Here is a 26,125-nt window from a genome sequence, read left to right as displayed (position 1 = left end):
GAGTAAGAAAGAGAGAGAGAGAGAGTGTGTGCATGCGTGGGTGGGGCAGAGAGAGAGAGGGAGAGAGAGAGAATCCTTAGTAGGCTCCTCACTGTCAGCACAGAGACCCATGCAGGACTCAAATTCAGGAACAGGGAGATCTTGACCTGAGCTGAAACCATGAGTCAGGCAACCAACGGACTCAGCCCCCCCAGGTGCCCCGCATTCTCATTTTAAACGGATGTTCTGGCCCATTCAAATTCAAACCCTGAGAACTTTGAGTCACCCAAAGGGTTTAGGAACACTGCTGCTGGTGATGATCATTTTTAATGTAAACTATTCTGCAAAAGTGTTCTTAATTATTTTGATTTTTGTGTTCTCATCGTAATCTTTCTGTTCCTTTCTCTTCGATTTTTAGGATCAATTTTAACACAAGCAGTGTACATGCAATTCTGTAGAGAATAGGACCTAAAATCTGAGATATTGACTTCCTTTGTGGATGGTAACTCCCTTCCTCCTTATTGACTAATGACTAAGACTACTGTTTCCACACATCTTTTGCTCCGCAAACTAGAACGTTTCTTCATTTTTCTTATACTTCTTGCTTAATACAGGGTAAACCAAATGGAAGAAAATAAAGCATTATTAATTTAAACAAAACCTCAGTACTTTTAGCATTGTTATTGACAAGCAACTATAAAACCTACTTGTTCCCTCAAAATAGAAAACAGTGTTTCTCTTAATGATGGGAGTAAGGGAGTGGATATAGGGAAGATGAGCAGGAAATAGATCAGAAATTCTTACAGTGCACACAATACACTTAAAACTTCACCATGAAACTAGAAAATGTTCATTCATTTGGAGAGTTGTAGCCAGGCATTGGAGGAAATTAAAAGAAACCAGGATCTCATCCAGTTTATAATAAATAGTATTCAAATCTAAGACAACAAACAAATAAAAACTTCACTATACCATCTATTTATGACTAATTTTTTAATATTAAAGAAATTGTTGAGAAAAAGAATAAAATCGCCCATCCCATCTGCCTAAACATCATACAGTTTCTATTTTTGCGTATTTTTGCTGCCTCATTAAACCATACTACTTGTAACTTGTAGTTGTACTTGTACAACTACATACTTGTAACTATATTATGGATGTGATTTAGAATTCAGAGGTCAGGGGGAGGGATTTCCACTTAACATTTTATTATGAACATAATTTCTTTGTTAGTAGACTTTTTTGTGCTGAAGATATTAAAATTGGAGGGAATAGGCCTGCCTCTAAATGTGAATATTTTAAAATTACACTTCTTTAAAGTGATCACATTGGATATTTATAATTTATGTCATGTTTCTGAAGTTCACAATACAGCATTCTCTCTTCACACATTAGTTCTATTCTGAGCCCCTGAGAACATATATAGTGGAAAACCCAGTTTTTTGAGGTGATAATGACTTTTGAAGTGTTGGGAGTCCTCAGAAAGTGTGTACAGCCCCCTTTTGCTTTTCCCTACAGTACTTGGCCTTCCTTTAAGTCTTGAGGACATTGATAATACCTGGGGCTACAGATTTGGTTACTTAAGAACTCCATTAAAATTCAGGCTGTAAATAGCTCATCCAGATACCTCAGGGTCGGTCATTGCTCACCTTTAATCTAAACCCCGCAGCAAACCCCTGGTGGATGGTGTAGTCGACCAGTGTGAATACCCACGACCACACCTGGAGTTCACTGCCGAACCTCTCTTATCCAGGCCAGTGGGTACATTAAAACCCACTGCTGTCTATGGAGAACTCTCTAGCCATCAAGAGCAATGAAAAAGAAGAGGCATAAAAAGAATACTTAGTTTACTTATTACATGCTCACCATCGGTACGATACCAGTATGCCAGGAGAATGCAAGAAGCCTAAAATTAGTTTCTGAAATTCCTCCTCTGAAGACAGGATATACACAGCACAGCAATAGAACTAACAATAATGTGTGAGTTCATTTGTGAGGCATGCTCTAATTTATTGATTATACTCGTTAAAGATACCAAAGTTTGTAGATGATATCATGTTAGATTGATTCAGTGGCAGTTTGACTTACTTGCATTCTGAGATGTTCTTTCTTGAGGGAGAGGGTTTGGATGGTTACAGCCAGTCTTGGAAAGCACCTGAGTCAGATAGAGGGTGTCCTAGATGTGCATACCAGTTACCATCTGTTTGGCAGTAGGTAGAAAGCCAAGAATTGCTGTGAGGGGGCACAGAAATACAAAGGTGGGGTAGAGAAAATGACAGTTGTGAGCAAACAAAAGGGTCTGTTTCAGATGTGCACTGGTCATTTCCTTTTAGTGTGTCTCTGATGTCTTCTTTCACGTGTCTTTAAAGGGACATCTGATAAAGAGGAAGAAAGTACAATGGATTAAACCATAACAAGAGTATTTACTTATTTATTTATTATATTTCAAGTTTTTATTTAAATTTTAGTTAGTTAACATAGAGTGTAATATTAGTTTCAAGAGTAGAATTTAGTGATTCATCACTTACATATGACACCCAGTGGTCAACCCAGCAAGTGTTCTCCTTAATGCCCATCCCCCATATCTTCTTTATCTATTTGTCAGTTGATGGACATATGGCATGACAAGAATGGAAAGATATATGGGACCCAATTATTTTTATTGAGGATGCAGACCCTTTAATTTAATCATTTCTTTTCACAATGTAAAAAATATAGTAGAAATACAAAGTCCAAGTGGGGTATAGGAATGGCCTTTGGTTCTGACATAATATGAATAAGATATGAAGTAGAGTAGTTGAATGAAGATCTTTTTTCAGTGTAAAATACAGTAACGTCCAAATGTTTATAGTGCCTCAGCCTTTGAAATCTGGAAATTTAGAGATGGACCATTATGGATGAGTTTCTACAGTAACATCATAACTAGAGGCCATCATAAATTCGCATGTGTGAGAAGAAATAATAGGAGTAAAAAAACCTTTAAAAGAATATTTTTAAAGCAGCTATAAATGAGTCATCTGTATGCTATGCAAATTTTCAAAGTGGGTAAATTTAGAAATTATTTTTTCTCTTTATATTTGGGAAAGAAATGTAATTAGGTCTGTAAAGTTCAGAAGGGTCTCTTTCAGAGCCATGCAGTGATGAAAATCACTGAACTGTCTACAGTGATGGAAATGTTCTGTATCTGCTCTATCCAATACAGTAGCCTCTAGTCACATGTGGCTAGTGAGCATTTGTAATGTGCAAGTAAGAAACTACATTTTAAGTTTATTTAATTTTAGTTAATTTAAATTAAGTACCCACATGTGCCCATTGTCTATCATATTGTTAAGGCTTTAAAATGATTTGAAGTCAAATTGCATAGTAGTACATACACCTTGCCAAATAGTGAATTCAGTAACTAAATATCATTTTGCATCCAAGATTCTTTGACTTTTAATTTTTTTTACTTTGTTCTAAGTAGAGCCATTACCACTGCTGACTTAGCTTATCTTTAAAACAGTATGTCTTTTACTTTAAAAAGTTATTCTAAATCATAAACCCCAAAGTGCCAGTTTTAGGCGAGAGCAAAATAATGGATGCTGTCTACTCTGAGGGTAAGCTCATCATACATTTTTTTACATTTAAAATAAATTACAAAACTGAAATGTTTGGGAGTGCAATGTACTGATGTCTACAACTTACTTTGAAATGCATTTTAAAAATGAATTGATGGAGGCACCTGGGTGGCTCAGTTGGTTAAGCTTCTGACTCTTGGTTTCCGCTCAGTTCACAATCTCATGGTTTCGTGAGTTCAAGCCCCATGTCAGGCTCTGTGCAAGCAGCTCGGATCCTGCTTGAGATTCTCTCTCTCTCTCTCTCTCTCTCTCTCTCTCTCTCTCTCTGCCATTCCCCTACTCGCTCTGTCTCTGTCTCTCTCAAAATAAATAAACTTTAAAAAAATGGATTGAGGGGCTCCTGGGTGGCTCAGTCAGTTAAGCATCCAACTTCGGCCCTGATCATGATCTCACGGTCCATGAGTTCGAGCCCCACGTCGGGCTCTGTGCTGACAGCTCAGAGCCTGGAGCCTGTTTGGGATCCTGTGTCTCCCTCTCTCTCTGCCCTCCACCACTCACACTCTGTTTCTGTCTCTCTCAAAAATAAACATTAAAAAAATTTTTTTAATGGATTTATGGATAGATTGATAGTAGATATGTGATAAAATACAGGAAAATGTAAACAATATATGGGTGTTCACTCTGCAATTCTTTCAACTTTTCTGAAAGTTTCATAATAAAATCAATAAAGCTTCATGATAAAGTGTTGGGAGGAATTTAAATGTAAGCATACTAAGTATTTTAAAGTGTACTTTTTTCCTCGAATCTCTCACTTCTCTGTTAAATAGAGCCAAGGAGCAATAACAGAACGTTTACGAAGTTTTAGTATGCACGATCTAACAGCTATCCAAGGGGATGAGCCTGTGGGACAAAGATCATACCAATCTCTACAAGAAGCAAAAAAGAAAAGTAAATCAGTCTCCGGTGAATCAGCAGGTGTGTTTGTTTGTTTTAATATATTTTCCTTTCACGATTAGAATTTTGAGTCCAGGTAGGTACTAAAATAATACATGGTAACTATCTGAATTTGAGCAGAGGGAAATTTACTTTTAAGCTTATGTTGCAAATTTACGCTTAACTGTAGTTCTCGTTCTCTAATTTTTCTCTGAATAAAGTTGGTGCTTGCCTTTTGTTGACTCCAGAGATAATCCAACTAAGAAAGTAACAGTAGCCTCTTGTGTTGCCATGAATTTTTAGAAACCTTGGGTGTGATTATTACCACCTCCCTGCCACCAGCACCAGTTCTGACTTGTGATCAGTGCTCTTTCTACTCAAGTCATGTGGTGACATCTGAGTGTTATAGTTAAACACTCTTTACTGTAAATGCTATGAACAAATAAGGATATTGACTCACAAGATAAAAAGTTTTAAGTGGGTGACAAAGGGTGAGTCAGTTTGTAAATAGGATTACTACAATGGAAAATATGTTGAAATTCCATAGTCTAGTTCAAGAACTAACTTGTAGGTATTTCTAATATAAATTATGAGCATGGCATAGTTGATATGTTCTAAAACTTTGATAAAGCATTCTGATCTTAGAAATATACACATAAATAAAAAGACATACCTCCTTAGTTATTTTGTCACATATAAGAAAATTGTAGTTCAAGGCTCAGATGAAAATTAAGATCATTATGACATTTCTTATTAATATATTATTAACTCCTTAAGGTACAAGGCTTTTTGGTGTGTGTGTGTGTGTGTGTGTGTGTGTGTGTGTGTGTGTGTTTAGGTAGTTTTCTTTTGAGGGAGGTTAAAAATCACCCTTTACATTGAAACCAACTTGAGAAATAAAACAACGGTCCCTTCTTACAGACAAAAAATAGTGAACTTTTTCTGAGTTCTCCGTAGAATGAATAACTTTACCAAGTTGGTGGCTGTTACCTAAAAGGTAGTAATTAAGCATTAGCCATTGATTGAGGTAGTAATATTTTTAAGAATGAGAACCAGTGAACTTTGAACCATCATCCTTAATACATTAACAGTGTAAAAGTAGTTTATAATATAGGCATTTTCTTAATATACATTTAAAAATTAGATATACTGATTTTGATTGTGGAGTCGGCTGTATATATTTTGCTTGATTTGGAACAGTTATCTGACAACTTTATCAGCAGTTTATTCATAATTATACTTTAGAATTGGTTAAGAGTGATATTCTAATAGTTAAATGAAAACAAGATTACAAATATGAAAATGCGTAGCTGTTTTTGTGATATTCATCTATTAAACTTAAAATAATGGGGCTAAAATATTTTAAGATAGTAAGATGCCATTTAGGTCTTCTGTTAGATTTTAAGCCATGAAATTAAAACAACAAGATTAGAGAAATATGAAGTAAATAGCAGCAGTACAAGAAAGGAACTTATTCAGTTATTAAATTAAAATTTTAATATGCATTACTTTGCACAAATTCTAAGTTTCCTACAGAATGGTGCATACTTTGAGCCCTCTTCCCTAAGGAAAAAATTTAACAAAAACAATCTGTCTTTTTTTTTTTTTTAATTTTTTTTTTTAATGTTTATTTATTTTTGAGACAGAGAGAGAGCATGAATGGGGGGGGGCAGAGAGAGAGGGAGACACAGAGTCAGAAGCAGGCTCCAGGCTCTGAGCCATCAGCCCAGAGCCCGACGCGGGGCTCGAACTCACGAACCGTGAGATCGTGACCTGAGCCAAAGTCGGATGCTCAACCGACTGAGCCACCCAGGCGCCCCAAAAACAATCTGTCTTAAAAATATTTTTTTAGGGGGCGCCTGGGTGGTTCAGTTGGTTAAGCGTCTGACTTCGGCTCAGGTCATGATCTCACCGTTCATAGGTTCAAGACCCGCATCAGGCTCTGTGCTGACAGCTCCAAGCCTGGAGCCTGCTTTGGATTCTATATCTCCCTCTCTCTCTGCACCTCCCCTGCTGATGCCCTGTCTCTCTCTCTCTCCCTCTCTCTCTCTCTCTCTCTATCAAAAATAAACATTAAAAAAATAATATTTTTTTAGGGGCTTCTGGGTGGCTCAGTTGATTAAGCATCTGACTTCAGTTCAGGTCATGATCTCACAGCTCGTGAGAGTTTGAGCCCCACATCGGACTCTGTGCTGACAGCTCAGAGCCTGGAGCCTGCTTCAGATTCTGTCTCTGTCTCTCTCTGCCCCTCCCCGCTCATGCTCTGTCTATCTCTCTCAAAAATCAATGAACAAACGGGGCTCCTGTGTGGCTCAGTTGGTTGAGCACCCAACTTCAGCTCAGGTCATGATCTCACGGTTCATGGGTTCTAGCCCCACGTCGGGCTCTGTGCTGACAGCTCAGAGCCTGGAGCCTGCTTCAGATTCTGTGTCTCCCTCTCTCTCTGCGCCTCCCCTGCTCATGCTCTGTCTCTCTCTGTCTCAAAAATAAGTAAAAACATTAAAAAAAAAAATCAATGTACATTAAAAAATTTCGTTTTTAAAAAGTGATAAGGTTCCAGGACAGGAAGAGTTGAAGAGAAGATAATAATAGACAGTCTATGTAAACATAAGTCCAAGATATACATGGAAATTTATCAGATGAGAATGATGGCCTTTCAGGCAGGTGGGGGAGATGTTAGGATAATTGCTAGACCTAGAAGATGGGGTAGAAGATGAAGTTATTCCTCTATCTCAAACCTTTCATCAAAATACTTAAAAGATTAAGACTTAACTATAAGATACTAAGCTATAATATAGTAGGAAATTCCTGAGTATATATTTAAACCAGAATTCTTAAGCATGACATCAAAACTAGAAGACATAAGGGAAAAACTTGAGAGGTTTTTCTATATAAAAAATATATATATAGGGGCGCCTGGGTGGCTCAGTCGGTTAAGCAGCCGACTTCGGCTCAGGTCACGATCTCGCGGTCCGTGAGTTCGAGCCCCGCATCGGGCTCTGTGCTGACAGCTCAGAGCCTGGAGCCTGTTTCAGATACTGTGTCTCCCTCTCTCTGACCCTCCCCCGTTCATGCTCTGTCTCTCTCTGTCTCAAAAATAAATAAACGGTAAAAAAAAATTAAAAAAAAAATATATATATATAACATATAAGGGAAAAATACTCCATACCATACAAAACAAACTAGAAGAAATATTCTCATGTGATACAGGCAAAGGGTTCAGATTTTAACAATACAAAGAATTCTTTCAAGCCAATTATTGTTAATTCTACTAAAGAATACAGCATGAAAAAGACATTCAGCCTCACACACAAAGAAAGAGTAAATTAAAATAGTAATGACAGTAATTTTTCCTCACCAGATTGGCAAAAATATTTTTTTAATTAGCAGTGCTCTCTGTGTTGGTAATTATTCTAGTTATCTGTTTCTGTGTAACGAACTATAAACAGTGACCTGAAAAAGTCACAGTCATTTTTTTGCTCATGAACCTGGGGGAGACTGGGCTCAGGGAGGGAGATCTTGCTCAAGGTCTTAGGCAGCTACAAACAGCACCTGGGGCTCGAGTCAGACTCTCAAAGGCTTCTTCATTCACATGTGTGCTGTTTCAGCTGTGAAGAGTCAAACAGGTGATGGCTGAAACAGTTGGGGCTTCTCTGGCCTCTCCTTCTCAACGTCTCTCTACATGGTCTCTGAGAGTGTGGGGGGCTTCTTATCTGGCAGCTAAAAGCTCACAGAGAGGGTGTTTCAACCCAAGTGGCAGAAGTCATGCAGCCTCACTTCCGCCTCATGGCAGTTTGTTGAGACTGGTACCTACGAGAGGAGGAGGGGCGCCTGGCTGGCTTAGTTGGTGGAGCGTGCAACTCTTGATCTCAGGGTCATGAGCTCGAGCCCTGCATTGGGCAGAGAGATTACCTTAAAGAGAAAAAAGGAAAAAAGATTTAATAGAAGAGGAGAAAAGTGTCAGAATTTGTGGACATGTTTGAAAATCACCACAGCAAGCATGTTGGGAAACAAACACTCTCATACACTTTGTTTGAGAGTTTAAAGTGGAATAATCCTTTTGATGACAATCTGGCAATAATTATCAAAATGTATTCCCTCTAACTCAGCAAGAAACTTCTAAGACTATGTCATAAAGAAATAATCAGACAAGTGTTCAAAGATGTAGGTACAAGAACAATTATCTCGTTTATAGTAACATAATATTGGAACAAACTAAATGCTTAAAAGAAATGGTTAAGCAAAAGCATGGTTTATTAGCCACAAAAAGTGATAATGTCATTCTCTACTTACTGACATAAAAACATATCCAGATTGTGGGAAAATAAACAATAACAAAACAATCTGTGTGTTATAATCCAACACTGTAGAGACACAATAAATAGATGAAATGAATTAACATATGTAAGTTATTTTTCAAATGTGTATACATAGGGAAGAGTCTGGAAGGGTATTGCTAAAATGTTAACAGCGTTCAGTTCGAGTATGGGACTTCAGTGATCTTTTTTTTTTTTTTAAATCAACCTATTTCCTAAATCAGAAAGAACAGTACTCTTTCTTTTGAAAAACAATTCAGGTACTCAATTTTTAGGTCATGAATTATTTTTTATTTCATTTACTTCCAAAATTCCTCAAGAAAAAAATAAGTTTTTCAGTGTGGTAATCACATTCACATTGCAAAGTCTCTTTACTGGTTCATGTGATTAATACATTTACCCCAGATGATCTGCTTGTTCACACAAGCAAACTCAAATTATTTGGAAAAGTGGGTCCATTTTGAAAACTCCTCATGGCCTGCTCTGACTGGTTTGAGGTTGGCTGGTCAAGAAAAATTCTGCTTTGATGAAGCTATTCAAATCTTCATGTTGTCACCATGGCAAAAAGAGCTCCCTCCAGATGCATTTCTGTAAGAAAATGGACTCCTTGAACATGATGTTCACATCCCTTGAAAGAACACCACGTTGTGATAAGTGGGAATGTTTTTTCTGCAAAGAAACTGCTTCTCCCATGTTATTTAAAATTGGCTCAATATTCAGTTTTAGTACCAGCACATAAAGAAATAAAGCACATATTCTTTGTTTTAGGTGCTTTACGTATTTACTTAATCCTTAAGATGACTATACAGGTTAAATATTTTATACTTATTTTTCAGATGATGAAACTGAGACATAAGGAGATTAAATTACCTGTCAAGATAGCCCTTGACATAGTCAATGACATAAATGAGGTATCCAAGGTTCCTAAGCTAATTCTTATTCTTTCTCTTTTTAATTTATAAAAAGGCTACACTTAGGGAGACAGTTGGGGCTGGAACTCTGAATTCAAATAATTTGAGTAGGTAGCGACCTTAGAGATGCTTTCGTCAAAGATGGCAGATGGGTGACATGCCTGCTCCCTGCTCTCATGCCCCTGGTGGCAGATATTGCTGAAGGACTGTGGCACTTTACGACACTAGTTCACAGTCCCCCTCAACATAATGCTCCCAACAGCTCAACGGGGTCAGAGTTCACATTCACATGGAAAGTTATCCATCATCTTTCATCTGTCTCACTACCTTACCATTAAAGAAAACAAAGGCCTGGTGAGCCTTGGTAGCTCAGTCAGTTAAGCGTCCAACTTCGGCTCACGTCATGGTTTCACGGCTTGTGGGTTCAAGCCCCACATCGGGCTCTGTGCTGGCAACACAGAACCTGCTCTGGAGTCTCTCTCTCCCTCTGTCTCTGCCCCTCCCCTTCTTGCTCTCTCTCTCTCTCTCTCTCTCTCTCTCTCTCTCCCTCTCCCCCTCTATCTTTCTCAAAAAATAAAAAATAACATTTAAAAAAGAAAAGAAAGGCCTGGAGAGAGGCAAGATGTACTTTGGCTCTCACAGGTAATAGGCAGTGAAGTCCTCTAAGAGGTCCAGGGTGCCTTCCAGGTCAAACTTTCTGTGATTCTACACCTATATTAATATAAGATGGGAAAACTTAAAATATACCAACTGTAACATGTGTGAGCTGTGAATACCAGGTCAGTTTGCAAAAGCATCTGCTGGTTTCCTAAAATGGTCACAGAGCTTTGGGCTGAAGCTGGCCAGACATCTACAGGGCCCCGGGCAATACAGGCTCCTCAGCCTTGGGTCCCCAGTCACTGCTCCTCAGGAATGTGTGTGGAACGACTCCGTCCAGTGTAGATCACTAATGTAAACTTAGCATCACCTTTGTATGGCCCCGCAGTACCCCACTAGTTTCGCTTTCCCTGGGCTTGGCAGACCTGTAAACCACTCAGCCATCTCACTGAGTGCCTGCTGTGATAGGACACCCAGATTTGGGCTTCCCTCATAGTCTCAGGTCTCCCTCCTACTCTGAACACTTTTAAATCCTTGAACAACTTTGATTAACACTATTTCCAGCACTCACAGCAGAATGTTCATACATACTCGTTTCCAGGTTTTAAGTGGAATAGAAAAATGCATATTTTAGCGAAGATATTTGACTTGACTCCTCGCTCTTTGACGCATAGTTTGGTTTAATCAATTGCTAAGTTAAACTTGTCAATTTCATCTCCTTGTGGATCCCAAATCTGGCTCCTGTCTCTGTCTTTGCTCCTTGGACCCCATCATCTCTGACCTGCCATACTGCAGTAACTTCCCTGTGTCCTGTGTCATACACTTCATTCCCCAAAGTGCAAAAGGAATCTCTGAAAGAACCCAAGTGTAATCATATCACCCTTCCGCTTAAAATGCCTCAGTGGCCCCCCACGTTGCTCTCTGGTGAAGTCCAAACTCAGTAGCATGTGGTGTATTCGCTCCCCTGCCTTGTTCTCCCACTCCATCATGTGCTGGCTGTATTGAATCATGAGGCTTCCAGAAGTTAGCCACCACCTCCTACAAGAAGTCCTCTCTCACAGCCCACTTTCCCCCACCCCCAGGCTGAGTTAATTATCTTACTGTAGGCTCCCATAGCACCCACCCCATCCTTATCTTCAATTTACAGCATCTATTATAGTGCTGTCATGCCTGTTAAAGTCTGTTCCCTTCCCTTGTTGGACTAAGTTTCTTAGGGTAAAAGATGACAGTTGTGTCTTTTTCATCACTGTATCCCCATAATATAGCACACTGCCAAACACAGAATTTTTTGAATATTGTGAAATAATGAATCAATCCATTAACTTTCTCTGAAACCATAATTAGAAAGCTAATAAGATTTGTTACCTGAAATTGGGAAACAAAGAAAGAATAAGGTGTGTATATAATCATCTTTTGAATAAGGTTCCAATCCCATCCCATCAGAAGCATCTTCTCAGGACCACTGACCATTCCCCTCCCCTGGCCACACTGGCCTGCTTGCAGCTCTTCTAAGCAGTCATGTGCCCCCTGCCCTCGCTCCCGGCAAGGGAGTCTGTTCTACCTGGAACACAATTCCTTGGACTGACGGGGGAGGAGTGGGGGGACAATGGATCTTGGCCTAAATCATGACCGATTCTATCCCCAAATCCTCCCTAATTTTTAGCCTAGTAGTCTGGCAGCATAAAATTGTGCTTGCATAATTTACATCTAAAGGTATGTCTCTTATTATGAGACAAAAAATCTTATTAACAACTCTTCATGGTTTGCTCAGTGAGTCTCAAGTTACTCATGGCCTGGGAGAGCGGATTAATAAACGTTTGTTCAGTATCTTTTTCTTCACATGCAAGAAGTCCATCCACTGCCCCCACCTGAACCTGGAAAAACTACTTTTTTCTCACCTGAAGATGTAGGTATTTATGCTCCTTATCTTTATTAAAGGAGAATTTGAAACTTAATGGGGCCTTGTAACCTCACCCTTGTCTTGATAACTTGCCTAGCACTCTTCTTGCCATAGACTTGGGCCCCTCTCTTGCTCCATCCAAGCAATGGTTCTCAAATGTTTCGAGCCCTGGACCCTAGGATAAGCATCACCTAGGAACTTGATAGAAATATAGATTCTCAGCCCCACCCTAGGCCTAGCAGTCTTTGTATTAGTAAGTTCTGACTCTTAGTATGTGCCTTTACTAATAAACTCTACTAAGCTTGATAACCACTGCTTCAGGAATGGGAGTGTTCCTGTCTCTGAATATTGGGCATCAGGATGCTGTCAGACTTCCTGACAATAACCAGCCTGACTACCTGCAAGTTTGCATATTGGCCAATGACCCGTCTTTTGTCGCAACACACATCGGCCTGTTAGCACACCCGCAGGACCTCTTTCTGACCTTCCTGATGCGGCTGTTTTCTTTGACTAACATCTGTCATCGTAGCCTGTGGTGTTTGTAATTGCTGAGGCCTGCCTGGCTGGCTTTCATCTCAGCAGCTGCAACAGTGTTGCTTTAACATCTCCATGGCCTGCCCCCCCCCCCAACCTCTCACAAAGTTCTAGCCCCTTTGGGTCTTATCTGACTCCTTACGTTCACCCTCCCTTTCCCAATCTTGACAAAAGTTTTGACACACAGTGGGAGGAAACCCTTAATTTCTAACTAAAGTCAAAGGCACAAATGACTAAATGAAACACAAAATTGCTTAGATTGTTTAGAGTTCAGGAAAAGGAGAAAGGGCAGGGAGGAGATCTGCTTATGTTCTCTGAGTTTTGGACAAAGTGTTACCTCCTCAAAAATCAATTATTTAAAATCATTCTGAAAAATGCATGGTGAAAATAGGAATAGTCAGGGGAAGAAGTGAGTTATGAGCCTCATCTAGAATAGTGCATGGGGCAATGATTGATGATAAAGGGCGGGGAGCACATTCCAGAGGAGAAAGGGAGAGGAAGGAGTAAGCAGGCAAATGCAGACCATGCATCGAAGTGTGCTCGGATGGAGCGGTGTCCTTTCCCCGAAACATGCTGGTTTTGACCTGTTTAGGTTATGGAATTCCGCTGAAAGACGGAGATGAGAAAACCGATGAAGAAGCCGAAGGGCCGTATTCAGATGATGAGATGTTAACGCACAAAGGACTTCGAAGATCACAAAGCATGAAATCCGTGAAAACCGTGAAAGGCCGCAAAGAGGTTAGTCCCATACAGAGTTGTTTTCCTAATGATTGGTGTTGAAGGCATTATCATCCAGGATATTAGCGATCCATAAAGGAAGGAACCCAGTGGTAGATCAGCAGTTACGTTTAAAATTCTTTCTTCAGGAAGAACCTGGGTGGCTCAGTCAGTTAAGCACCTAACTCTTGGTTTCAGCTCAGGTCATGAGCTCACAGTTGGTGAGTTCAAGCCCCACGTCAGGCTCTGCTCTGGCAGTGTGGAGCCTGCTTGGGATTCTCTCTCTCTCTCTCCCTCTGCCCCCCCCCCCCCGCTTGCTCTCTCTATCTCTCCCTCAAAGTAAATAAATAAACTTTAAAAAAAATTATTTATTCAAGGGGTGCCTGGGTCCCTCAGTCAGTTGAGCATCAGACTCTTGATTTTGGCTCAGGTCATGATCTCACCGTTGGGTATTTTAAGCCCCGCCTCGGGCTCTGCGCTGACAGTGCAGAGCCTGCTTGGAGTCTCTGTCTCCCTGTCTCTCTGCCCCTCCCCTGCCCCTACTCTCTCTCTCTCTCTCAACATAAATAAATAAAAAACATTTTAAAAAAATTTTTTAATTAAAAAAATTCTTTATTCAGATCGGATATATTAGGATCTCTGGAAGTTTGCAAAATGATAAATTCCTAGTCTTCCCCTGTAAGCAGAAGATGGTATTCTTATATAGCAAATCATATGGTTGTCATGAGCACCCAGTGCCAGCCCTACGCCTAAGCAAAGAAAGCAACTGACAAAAATAACTACATAGTTTTCTTTGAACCAACCCTGTATGAGGACTAACTAGAAGTTTATCTATAATAATATACTGTCTTTGTGTCTGGAAAGCAGGATTCCAGTGAATGGTCAGATCATTGTGAGCAATGTTCATTGACCTACCAGGCGAAGCACAAATAAGAACAGTTAATGTTTTTATAATGTTACATAAGTAGCCATGTCTTTTGAATACACACTTATAGGATAATTGATTCTTTATATTAGAAAAGCTTTAAAAAATATTACTATGATCATGAGCTATTAAGTTCTAAGTTGAAAAGTAATCATCTAATTTGTAATAATGACACATTTCTCTCTTCAGGTGCGATATGGGTCACTAAAATATAAAGTGAAGAAGAGACCACAGGTGTATTTTTAGTCATCTGCACCTCAAGGTCCCAAGACAAGTTATGCTAATCCATCAGCTTTTCTTCTAACATTATCCAGGATTTACACATTAAAATAATACTTTAAACTGGCGGTGATAGGGTTTATTTTCATCAATCTAAGTAGCTTTTATTTCTTTAACCATTACTTCCATGTCCTGACTACTCCAGGTAATTATGCAAAGCTTATTTATATATATATATATATATATATGTATATCTATATATGTATACATATATAGATATACATATATATCTCAGAAATAGTAGAAAATTGTGTTATCTGTTTTCAAATTCCTCAACAACATTGAGTGCCTGGGACATTAAGATGAAACACAAACCCACAGTATACTTGAAAAGAGTCTTTTTACAGTTTAAGATACATCAGCCTTTGTGGTATTGTATTGTGTTTACCTCCGTTTATGTTATATCTATCACATGAGGATAGTAATTAGATAGGCCTCTGATCAGCAGTGATAGGACAAGGGCATAATGTAAGATATAGTGTGTTTTATATATTCTTCAAATTTTTACTTTTAACATACTTGTCGGTTTTTCCACCATCAGCTGAACGTTTTCGAAACAAATATTTGAAAGCCAGGTCTCCACATAGCACTTTTATTCCTGACTAGTTTTGCACACTTGAAAATTGTTTACTTATTTACGACTGTACATTTATTTTAAGTTTTACTGACACTTTATTGTTATTTGTCATATCCTGACATGTCACATTTATGCCTCGAATTTCATCATCTCTTTTCCTGTGGGTTTCATTTGTTAAATTTGTTAGGTTCTAATAATATGAAAATATACCTAATTGTCCAACTTTAACTATTTTTAATTCTCTCCTCTATAGATAAGAAGCTGTTTTACACATCAACTCGTTTTCCATATTTAACCCTACATTGGTAGTCACACTTAGCATGTTTTTGTTAACACTGGTGACATTTTCAGCATTTGGAAGCAGTAGCTTTAAAAAAAAAAAAAGTAGTAGCTTTTGTGAAACAGAGTCACGAAATTATCCAGCAGTCAGTCCATTCACAAGGTTGACCTCCTATGTGCTGCTGACTTATAAATCTGTATTGACTACATTTGAATCACTCATCTTTCTGGCTGAGATCATTTCCTGAATATAGGTGCCAATGCAAAATACAGATATTAATCTTACACACTAGAAACTATTAGAATAGATATTAGAAAAATATATTTTAATCCAAGAGATTGTGAGTTACTAAATGTGGAGGCTTTTTTAGGTTGCATTGATAACTATGCATTAACTCTGTTAATGGTGGTGGTTTTAGTGATCACTCATCAAATTGGTACAGTTGTAACCATTCAGATAATTTATTTGACTGTTCTGTTTGTCCAAAAGAGAAAACAATGAGTGAGATTTGTGAGATCTTTGACCTTTCTACCTTTTAAGAAGTGAAACCAGCTGGCAATGTATATTCAGGACCTCCTCGGATTGTTGGCAGAGGATAGAATGTTTACTTAGGACTACCTTAGTTTAATTCATACATTTCTCTTGATACATTCTCTTAAAACATTATCTAGACTCTCTCACATTCTTGATATATGACACCAAGAAAAAATTCCCTCAACTTTGTTTCTCTGAAAGTTTAATTCTATGAGTGTCTTCATTACTTTACCGTGACTAATTTTTAGCCTTTTAGTTTTCTAAAAAGACTCATTTGTGTTCAAAATTCCTAGAAATCCTGATTATAAACTCTTGGAAGAGAGTTTTTATTTACATTGCCTAGTCCTAGACTTACCAATGTAAATGCTACACCACGTTTCTCTTTCCTACCCAAAGGCAGCGTCATCTCGAGTTGCCTGACAAAGTCATGTAAGTGACTTTATATAAAAACATTACCTCTGGGGGCTGCTCTGTGCCACTTTATGTTTCCTAAGACTAAAGTATTAAACCTATTCTGTAATTATAGTAAACTCATAAATACTGCTCTAAATCGGAGGGATTATTTATCCCTTTACACTCCTACAAACAAAGACAAGACCAGTCGCAAAGAGGTAATGAATGTCCTTTTTAAATCTCTCTCTCCACACAGTGTTCCCTCTGATCTATTTCTCCTGTTACATCCTTACAGGCAGTGGATGTCATTTTGCTGTTCTATTACTTCCTTTCTCTCCTTTTCTTACATTTCTGAGATTTTGCTGCTTTTCTCTTGTGTGTGTTTTAGCATGCCCTTTCCTTTGAACTTTGTATGATAAGCTCACAAATCTTAGCCTCTTTTAAAGTGGAGCAGGCCATTTTTTGTTCTCTGCTTTTGAATCCACTGCTTTTAAAAGAAGGAACTTTATCTCTAGACCACAGTGCCTTGCTTTCCCACCACCACCATTTGGTGAATGGGCATCAGACGCTGCGCAAGCCTATTTAAGGGCGCTATCTTGGTGACTGTTGAAGTTTATGCAGAAATTGTAGCCGGTGTTTTATTATATATTTCTTCAACTTGTGCACTAATATTAACTATTTCCAGAGGTTTTGGAAGTGACAGTTGATCTATTCTTCAGTTTACCATGCTTTTTCTGGGATAAAAAAGAGCCAGAAGTGTGTCTTATTGCTAAGTAATTAATTATGTAAACCCACCTAGGTCCTGCACAAGATTCCCTCCACACGAGTCACTATTCCATATATGTACGTGGATTTGGCTAGAAAGTGGTTAAGTGTCAGCATTTGCTAATTATAAGTACTTGACTATACAGATTGATGGAACAAAATTATTAAAATATTTTCAGGGAACTAATCCATATGTCACCACCAAAGATTTCTACAGTGTTATAAAATATGTAAATACTCCAAATTTCTGTAAAACACTGGTTAGATAAATACATTTTATTTCATGTCTTTTTTTTAAATAACACAGTTTGAGCTTCTGTAATACTTGAACTTTTGTGTTGTTAAAAATAACCCAATGTTACCTTCTATGAAATATTAGTAATTTGTATGTTTAATTGGAATGGACTAAATTTTTATTTTGATTTTCTCGTATTGGGAAGATTAAGGAGTTAATATGTATTGACAAGCAGTTTCCTAAATGTTGTCCTGTATAGGCTGATTCATTGACAAAGCAATTTGGTGATTTTGAGGCGATCATTATTACTGTGGTAGGCAGTGTATATTTCTTAGTAAACAGCATTTACATTTACTTAAGTTTATTAAGTTTTACTGAGTAAAACTTTGTGAAAGAAAAATATGGCTTTTTCCTCTAAATGCTTAAGATTTCGTCTACTGGTAGTGTCCTACAGATTTATTGTACATTAACTTTTTAAAAATTGACCATGAATTAACATTTTCACCTCTAACACCTCTTAAATCTGTGTACTTTAATAGTTAAGAGAAAGCAGTTTTATAATTTTTTAAACTCTTTGTAAAGGCTATCTTTAGGCCTAGTCTGGGGGTAATTTTACAGATGTGTTTTTTGAAAACTTTAATATAAAATAAACTCATTTTATTAGTGACAACTTGTATTTGTGTGTGTGTATCAGAATACCTATGTTGGGTTCCATACGTTTATAATATTTATTATTGAGTATGTATGTAGTATTTTGTGTGTGTGTGTGTGTATATATATATATATATATATATATATATTTATGTATGTATATAATAGATGACATATGCACACAGTAAAGATTCCAAATCACAGAACAAATTATAAGAAATCATGTACATTCCGGAATGGTCACAGGATTACAAAAGAAACATTGAATTGTTAAATTGGATGTTGGAATGGGAAGATTTTTAAAAAAGTACAGAAACCCTAGCTATCAATTTGTATTGGTTAGCTGCCTCAGACATAAAATATAACACAATTCAGTTTTATGTATCCTGGAAATGTTCTGAGGTTCCATCTGTTTTAAAGTCAGACATCTGTCTGCCTCACATTTAAGCTTTAGAGAGAAATCCCATGTTTAAAAAAGTTTCTTTGTGTTACTTCATTTTGATATATAATGTGTTAAAGCATTTCCAAATGGAGTTATGTTTTCATCTTTATTAGGACGTACATCCTCGTGGTGATCCAAAGGAGTTAGAAATTTAAATAAAAATTCAAAAGAACACAATGAATATATGAACTGTGGCATTTTTCCCATTTTATTCTCCCTTTAAATGGTTCACTCTTCTTGAGAAAGATTTATGCAATGAAAATCATGTCAGAGATTGATTGGTTGTTCCCTGGAAAACATTCCTCACTTTTACCTACCCATCAATATTCTAGCCTTGAAACACTCTCCTCATGGTCTGGTTTTGCTTTTTATAAGATAATGCTTTAAAATGAAATTTTATTATTTGTTTATTTATTTATTTATTTAGTGTGTGAGAGAGGGAGGGAGAAAGTGCACCTAGTGGGGAAGAGGCAGAGAGAGGGAGAGGGAGGATCCTAACCAGGCTCCGTGCTGTCAGCACAGAGCACAATGTGGGGCTCAAACTCAGGAATCCTGAGATCATGACCTGAGCCAAAACCAAGAGTTGGATGCTTAACCGACTGAGCCACCCAGGTGCCCCAATTTGTTTTGTTTTTAATCCTTGATTCCCTTCTTTTCCTTACCTCTTATATCCAGTACATTAGTATTTTGATTCTGTCCAAAATATACAGGCTTACTCGTGGAGAAATTGCCAGTTTGTTTCTAGACCACTGCAGTCAAGCATGTATCACAATAAAGCAAGGCAAAGTAAATGTTTTGGTTTCCCTATGTATATAGAAGTTAGGTTTACATTTTATTGCAGTCCATTAAATGTGCAATAGCATTATGTCTAAAAATACAACATACATACTTTATTTTTAAAATATTGCTTTAAAATGCTAATCATTAATCACTCATCACAGATCTCCATAACAAATGTAAAAGTGGAAAAGTTTGAAATATTGCAAGAATTACCAAAAGGTGACACAAAAACCCAACAAAGTGAGCAAATGAGGTTGGAAAAATGGTGCTAATAGACTTGCTCAATGCAGGGTTACCACCACCTTTAATTTGTAAAAAAATGTAACATATATGCAGTTCAGTAAAGCAAAGCACAATAAAACAAGGTGTGCCTGTATCCTGAATTTGTTAAACTCCCCTCCCCTCCTACTAACCTAGTTTAAGCCATCATCATCTCTCACCTGCAATACTCAGGGCATACCTTTTATCGAAGGCAGAATTTCAGCAGGGGCAGATGGTCTTGCACATCAGCCTTGGGAAAGAAGTTTTTCTCTTCCAAGCATTGTTTAATGCTAAATTTGGAAGAAGTGAGTGAGAGTTGATGAAGTCAGGTTAGAATATCTGGCTGAATTATAATGTGTTTTGCCATGAGGCTATCTCAAAGTGTTGAGAAAGAATATGGGATAATAGGTGGAGGTTTTTTCCCCCTTCAGAATGTTAGGCCTAGTTACTCTAAAGTTGACTGCTATGACAGATCGTGGTAGTGGCAGGAATCAATACTAGGTACCTGTATTAGAGTTCTCCGGAAAAATGGAACCAATAGGTGTGTGTGTGTGTGTGTGTGTGTGTGCGCGCGCGCACGCGCGCACATGTGTGCACATACACACATATGTAGAGAAAAAGAGGGAGGAAGGAAGAGAGACTGACTTATTTTAAGGAGTTGGCTCATGCAAGTGTGGAGGTCATCAAGTGCCAAATCTGCAGGGCAGAGGGCTTACTGGAGACCCAAGGAAGAGTTGATGTTACAGCTCCAGTCCCAAGGTCTACCGTAGGTAAATTCCTCTTCAGGCCTTCGACTAAGTGGATGAGGGCCACCCACATTATGAAGTGTAATATTCTTTGTTCAAAGTCTACTGATAAACTAAATATTAATCTCATCTGAAAAATACCTTCATAGTAACATCTAGACAAACCGCTGACCAAACGTCTGAATACTGTGGCCTACTTAGTTGACACATAAAATTAACCATCACGGTATTCTTAATTAAGTTCCAAAAGAAAATATTTACCTTGAAATATAAAGTTATATGTAAAAATTACAAGTCCTGGGTTTTATTTATCTTACAAAGAAAAGGATTGTTGCAGCACATGGTTGGTTTGGAAGAGGAAGAACAGTACCTTGTAAGGCTTATAATGTCTCTCGTATTCACCTGTGATAACCTAACCTTTGCATATCAGTTTGTTTGCACATTTTGGGAAGAGGTGTCATCCCTGTTTTGTAGATAGAGAAACCAGGACTCAATATTGACCAGCCTAGGACCCAGGCACAACACTTGTGGCTTCAGACTCTTGTTAACTCCATTACACTTGGTTATCTTGGCGATCACAGAATATTTAACAGCTCACCTAGAGAAGATTCTTAGCGTATCTGTGTTAAAGCAATATTTTCAGATTATTTCTTAGAAAACTGAATGGAGTGAAGTTTTTGAGTCATTTGATGTTAAGAATAGATTTCACTCTTAGGAGTAGCTTCAGTAAGGAGAGAAAGGATGCTTTGCAAATGGAGACAAAAAAAAAGAAAGACAGATAATTTACTATTAATTATTGGCGGAGACAAACAGGAAGAGATCTGAAGAGAGGTGGTAGCTTCAACGGGAGGAGTATCCTCCCGGGAAGTGCTTTCCTTCCTTCCTCTCTCCACCAGCACTTGCTGTGTGGCTTCCTCTCTTCAAACCACACCTTGTAAACCCTTTTATGTGCTCCGTTCACAAGAATTTTTGTGCATTGTTCCCTACTGGGTTTTAACCAATAAAACATACAAAAAAGGCCAAATGCCTCTTTACATAGGAGATGAACTCCTTTCAGTCTTTTAAGTCCAAAGCAAGTACAGTGAGTATATATAGCAGGGGACAGTTTCCATATGTTGGAAGAAAATGGTACTGTATTATTTATAGTTTGCAACATGTTGTATAAAATGCAAACTTGCAGGGGGCTCCCAGGGAGGTAAATGAGACAAAGAAGGAAAGACTTGGGGTACTCTGTTTTGCTATAGTCTGAGAAGATGCCTAAAAAACAAACAAACAAAAAACCAAAAAATAGTTTTTAAAATATTTAACATTAGCCAATGTAGAGGAGAGGTTGTGGTCTTTACCTTACCATAACTTACATTCTAAAATTAGAAAAGACACTGAAGCATGAAGAGGGGGAAAAGCCCTTAATATTGTAACCTTACTAGGAAAGGGGGAGTTTCAGAAAAGCAAGGGGAAGTAATTGTCATTAAAAGGATACATCTTCCAAAGTGCAAAGCACAGTTGCATGAGATGTGGCTGATATTTGACCAGACAGTCTCAAAGTACATGAGACAGTGGCAAGTAATAATTGCTTCCTCATTTAGATTAGACAATGAGCTCTCTCTGCAAGCTGCTCTCCTCTAAATAGATTGTAGAGGGTAATTGAAACAAGTTATACTGGGAAGTGGAGTGACCAATTCCTCAAAGTGTGAGAGCAGAGCTATGGTAACCTCTTAAGCCTGGCCTTCATCCTGTTCCTATTTAGGGAATCCTCAGGGCAGCCAGTGTGGAGTGCAGTCTGCAGTTCGCCAGCTTTATTGTTTAGACTTGAAGGGAAGGTCATATGCCCTCTTTGACAGAGAGGTTTATGGGCTCTCTCTAATTAGCAGCACCCTCCACCAGACAGACTGTTGGCCACCTTCCAAGATTGAGATTTGGTAGCGGCCACTGATGAAGGAGAAAACAAGGTTATTTACCCTGTGACTGTAATTCTTGGCACAAATTCTCTCTTTACACTCAGACACATTTTCCTTTTGTTCCAACTTGCCTTTGGAATTCTGAGTAGGGCGTTAAGGGAGGGAAATACGGCTATATATTTAGTAGTGTAAACAACCCATATGTTGGCCTCAGATACTTTTTCTTTTTGCTATTCTAGGGCCTCATGGTTCAACAACATAAATTGAAAGAGAGAGAAATAAAAGGCAACATATTCAGAACGTTTCTCGCAAATGTAAATACTTGAGCAGATGCCCACACACAACCTCAGAAAAGGAAGTCTAAGTTGCAACATTAAAATAACGACAACTGTGCATTAGGACACTTAGAAATACCCGTGGTAAAATATGATTGCGTTTAGCCATTACTGGGAGCACCGGGAATACATTTGGCCTGTCCTGCCCTGTCGGTTCCATAAGACGGTGGGTTAAGCTGATAGAAGTGCTTTTTGGTTGACTTAAACCAGATGCTCTGACTATTTTTGTCCTGTTAGCAGATGCAGCCGCACTGCAAAAGGCAATACTGCCCCCCTCGGCCGCCCGCCAACTGCAGGAGCAGGAGCCTCGTCTCCACCAGCTACCTCGGCCATAAAACCCTTTCAAGTTCCCATTATTATTCCAGGCACATTCCAAGGGGTTTGAGTCACAGGGTTCACTTGGCTTTCCTCCCGTCCTGAACTGCTTGTACCAGGTGGAAGACGACCTCCAACTTCAAAAATGAAATCCATAACCGGTCAAAGAGCGCTTTAGGGCAAGCCCCAGATGCAACTCGATTGCAACTTCTCTCCCACACCTGCTGTTTGCTGGCTGCGCACCTGGAGTCCCAGGGCCAGCGCTAGGCCTGCTTGGTCTAAACACAAGGGTTTTTCTTTGGGGAATCCTGTAAAGCTGCTCTATTTCCCCCGCTGGTTTGAGAAGTTCCGAGGGCTGCTGGGCAGCGGGGATGGGTTGGACATTTTTTCCGTTTGGCGTGCGTCGGGGAGCGCTTGGAGGCCAAGGCTGAAAGCCCAGGGGGCTGAGGTTCCGCCGGCTTTTAAGTCAGCTCGGAGGGAAAACTCCCAGCCCCTCCCACACGTCCAGGCAGGCTCGCCGGCCGCCAGGCACCGGGCGGAGGAGCGCGCACATCTGGCCGCCCAGGAGCCACATCTGGAACACTAACCCCCGCACCCAGATGTTCCAGGGGCAGGGGGATTCCAAGAACTCGAAGGGCGGGGCTTCCGCGGCTGCAGCTCCTCCCTGCAGGCCAAACGGCTGGAGTCCAGCCTCGGGAGCCGCCCCCGGGGCGCGCGGGTTGAGCCGAAGGGGTAGCTGGGGCTGTTTGAGGGGGTGGGGAGGATGCTGGAGCCGGGGTCGGAGGCTGTTGGAGTGCTGGAGCCACACTGAGGGATAGGGGGAGGGGTGTTGGGATGGTGGGTGAAGGCTAGAGACGTGCCGAGGACGGCGCTGGGGCGTCTGGGGAGCTGGGGGTGTTGGGGTTGAGCCAAGGGCCCGCCCGGCTCCCGAGTCGGCCCCACTTCGTGGGATTTTACAACTGAAGGGGAGGTGGTGGGGGGGAGGGGAGGGGAGGGGCGCGCTGATCGGGCGGGCACCGAGGGCGGGGTTCCCCGCAGTGGGCCCGCCGCTCTGGCGCGGAGACGCAGCCGTTTCCTCCCGCGCCGCAACTCGCCCCCGCCTCCATGCGCCTCCCCGGGACCGCCCGAGGCGTCCTCCCAGACGAGGGGAGCCGGCGAGCCGTGCTCCTCTAAAGCTCTTTCACCCAGTTCCTAACCCGGAGAGGGAGGAGCCACACAAGCCCTCCGGACTTTCTCGAAAACCCTAGCTTGCCGGAGGAGGCTGCTTGGCGCGGGCGGGCGCGCCCCTCCAACGTTTTGTGTTTCTAGCTGGACTTTTGACGTCCAGCTAAGCAACAGTGTTTGCCAAGGAGTCGGGGCACTTTGGAAGATCCTCCGATCTGAACAAATCGTTTCCATTTGATTTATTTAACCAAGGTGAGGGCGGGCGGTGTTCTTGCTTGCAAACTGTCCTTCATCCAAGTTGTCCTTAGATTTTCATCTAAGGGTGTCACAACGCCCCAGGTCATTGCGCAAATGTTTTGTGACAATTTAGAAAAACAGAGGAGAAAAACATCCTAAAATAAAGCCACAACCGTCAGGAAAATGCTAAAGGATGTTGGTTCTTCTTCATCTGACAGCCCCAGTCATCACATATTCTCCACCAAAATAAAATAAATAATTCTATTCACAGCCCTCAATTTATGGCAAATCTCCCCCCATTAGGGGCGAAGTGCATGAAAGGGCTCTGGTCCCACCCTAGTCACCAGCTGAAACTGGACGAGCTTGTTTACCTCTCCCCAAGGACTGCTGGGCTTCACTGAGAACAATCAAAAGAACATATAGTCCATGAAGCGGTCAGGGTACAGTGTCCAAAGAATAGCTCTTCCACTGCTTAAGTCTGTGACCTGGGGCGGAGTACTCTACCTCTTGGTGCCTGGTGCCTCAGTCTCACCATTATAAAATGTAAACTGCCTCTAACAGCACAGGGGTGGTTTAAGGGTTAGGATTAGTGAGATAGTGCAAATCAAACGTGTAACACAAAGCCCAATGCACAGGAAGAATTCAGTACTGTTATTATCATGGTCAGTGAGAGCAGGCTCTGTGTATCACTAAGATAAAAGTTGTGGGCAATGGCAGTTGGAAAAGGTAGGCTCCAGAGCTCACCCCTTTAATATGAGTCTTTATACCTGCTGAACCTGCAGCCCTGAAGTCATGGCTCTAAATCCTTGCCCTGGTAGAGCTTTCAGTCTAAGTAGAGGAAATTAGGTGAAATGGCAATGGTACATGAATGTGACTTTTTTATAACATGAATTTGACTTCTGGGTGTCCCCATTAAAACCACTTCCCAGAGAAGAGCACTCTTCTTTGAGAAGATTTCACTAGGGTGATGATAACATGCGCAAAAACCATCTTTCTTTGCCTTTTGCTTGTCTACACATCTTCTCCCAGAGGAGTCTGATCAGGGCAGCGCCCGTATCAAATGAAAATGTGGGTACTTAGAAATATTTTATCTTATTTATTTTTTAATGTACTTTTCTTTCTTGTTTGTTTATTTAGAAATATTTTAGATGGCACACAAGGCGTAAGTCTGAAAAAGTAAAGGCTGTTGTGAACACAGGGCAGCTGTTGGAATTTATCTGAATCTTAAATTCTTCTGTTTCCTCCACTGTAAAGTAAAGGGGTTGGATTTCCTTTTCCTTCCTGCACTAACATTCTTTAGTTTCTAGAGGTGTCCAGGTGATACTTCCTGTGTATGCCAGGGCCCACAGGAGGGAAGGAAGGGATTTGGAGACGCTTTGGGCTTGAGAATGATCGTCATTGGGTGATGAGGGACGGTGATGAAGGAACTCAGATCAGTACTGACTTGAGCAAGGTAAAGTACCTATAACCAGGTAAATGCTAACATATTTTTACACACACAGTGGATATATTTATGTTGTATACACTGGTGTGTCTATTTTAAATCTAGGAGGTACATACCTATGTGTTTATAGTAGCATAGATTCTATACACACAGATCCCTCCTCTACTAAGTTTTTCCACCGCCTGCAAAAAAAAAAAAAAAAAAAAAAAAAAAAAAGGTAGAATTTTCCTCCTCTGGCCATGACTGCTCTGACTTTCCAGCAGAATGGGCTATAACAGAAGGTGTCCATGATTCTGACCGGATGAGAAAAATGTGCCCTTTTGTGGGCCTCCTGTCATGTTAACAAGAAAGTCCCCCAAGAAAGGAGGACAGTGGCCCTTGTGTCCACAGCCCTAATCTCATTTTACCTCAGAATATCTC

The 26,125-nt window shown here is 39.9% G+C and overlaps 1 protein-coding gene across 2 annotated transcripts in view; it reads left to right on the top strand.

Annotated features, from left to right (window-relative positions):
• The window catches only part of REEP3 (receptor accessory protein 3), a 101,538-nt gene extending 83,436 nt beyond the window's left edge, over positions 1–18,102 (top strand). For both annotated transcript variants that reach the window (XM_030335561.1, XM_030335562.1), the window contains exons 6-8: positions 4,364–4,511; positions 13,320–13,465; positions 14,559–18,102. In XM_030335561.1, the coding sequence (XP_030191421.1) occupies positions 4,364–4,511; positions 13,320–13,465; positions 14,559–14,615 (351 nt within the window). In that variant the 3' untranslated portion in view covers positions 14,616–18,102. The remainder of the gene's footprint in view (positions 1–4,363; positions 4,512–13,319; positions 13,466–14,558) is intronic.
• Positions 18,103–26,125: the final 8,023 nt, after the last annotated feature.

This window comes from Lynx canadensis, chromosome D2, assembly GCF_007474595.2.
Source record: "Lynx canadensis isolate LIC74 chromosome D2, mLynCan4.pri.v2, whole genome shotgun sequence".
Classification (NCBI taxonomy): Eukaryota; Metazoa; Chordata; class Mammalia; order Carnivora; family Felidae; genus Lynx; species Lynx canadensis.
The sequence above is the reverse complement of the archived record's forward strand: the minus strand, read 5'-3'. Positions and strand labels throughout refer to the sequence as shown.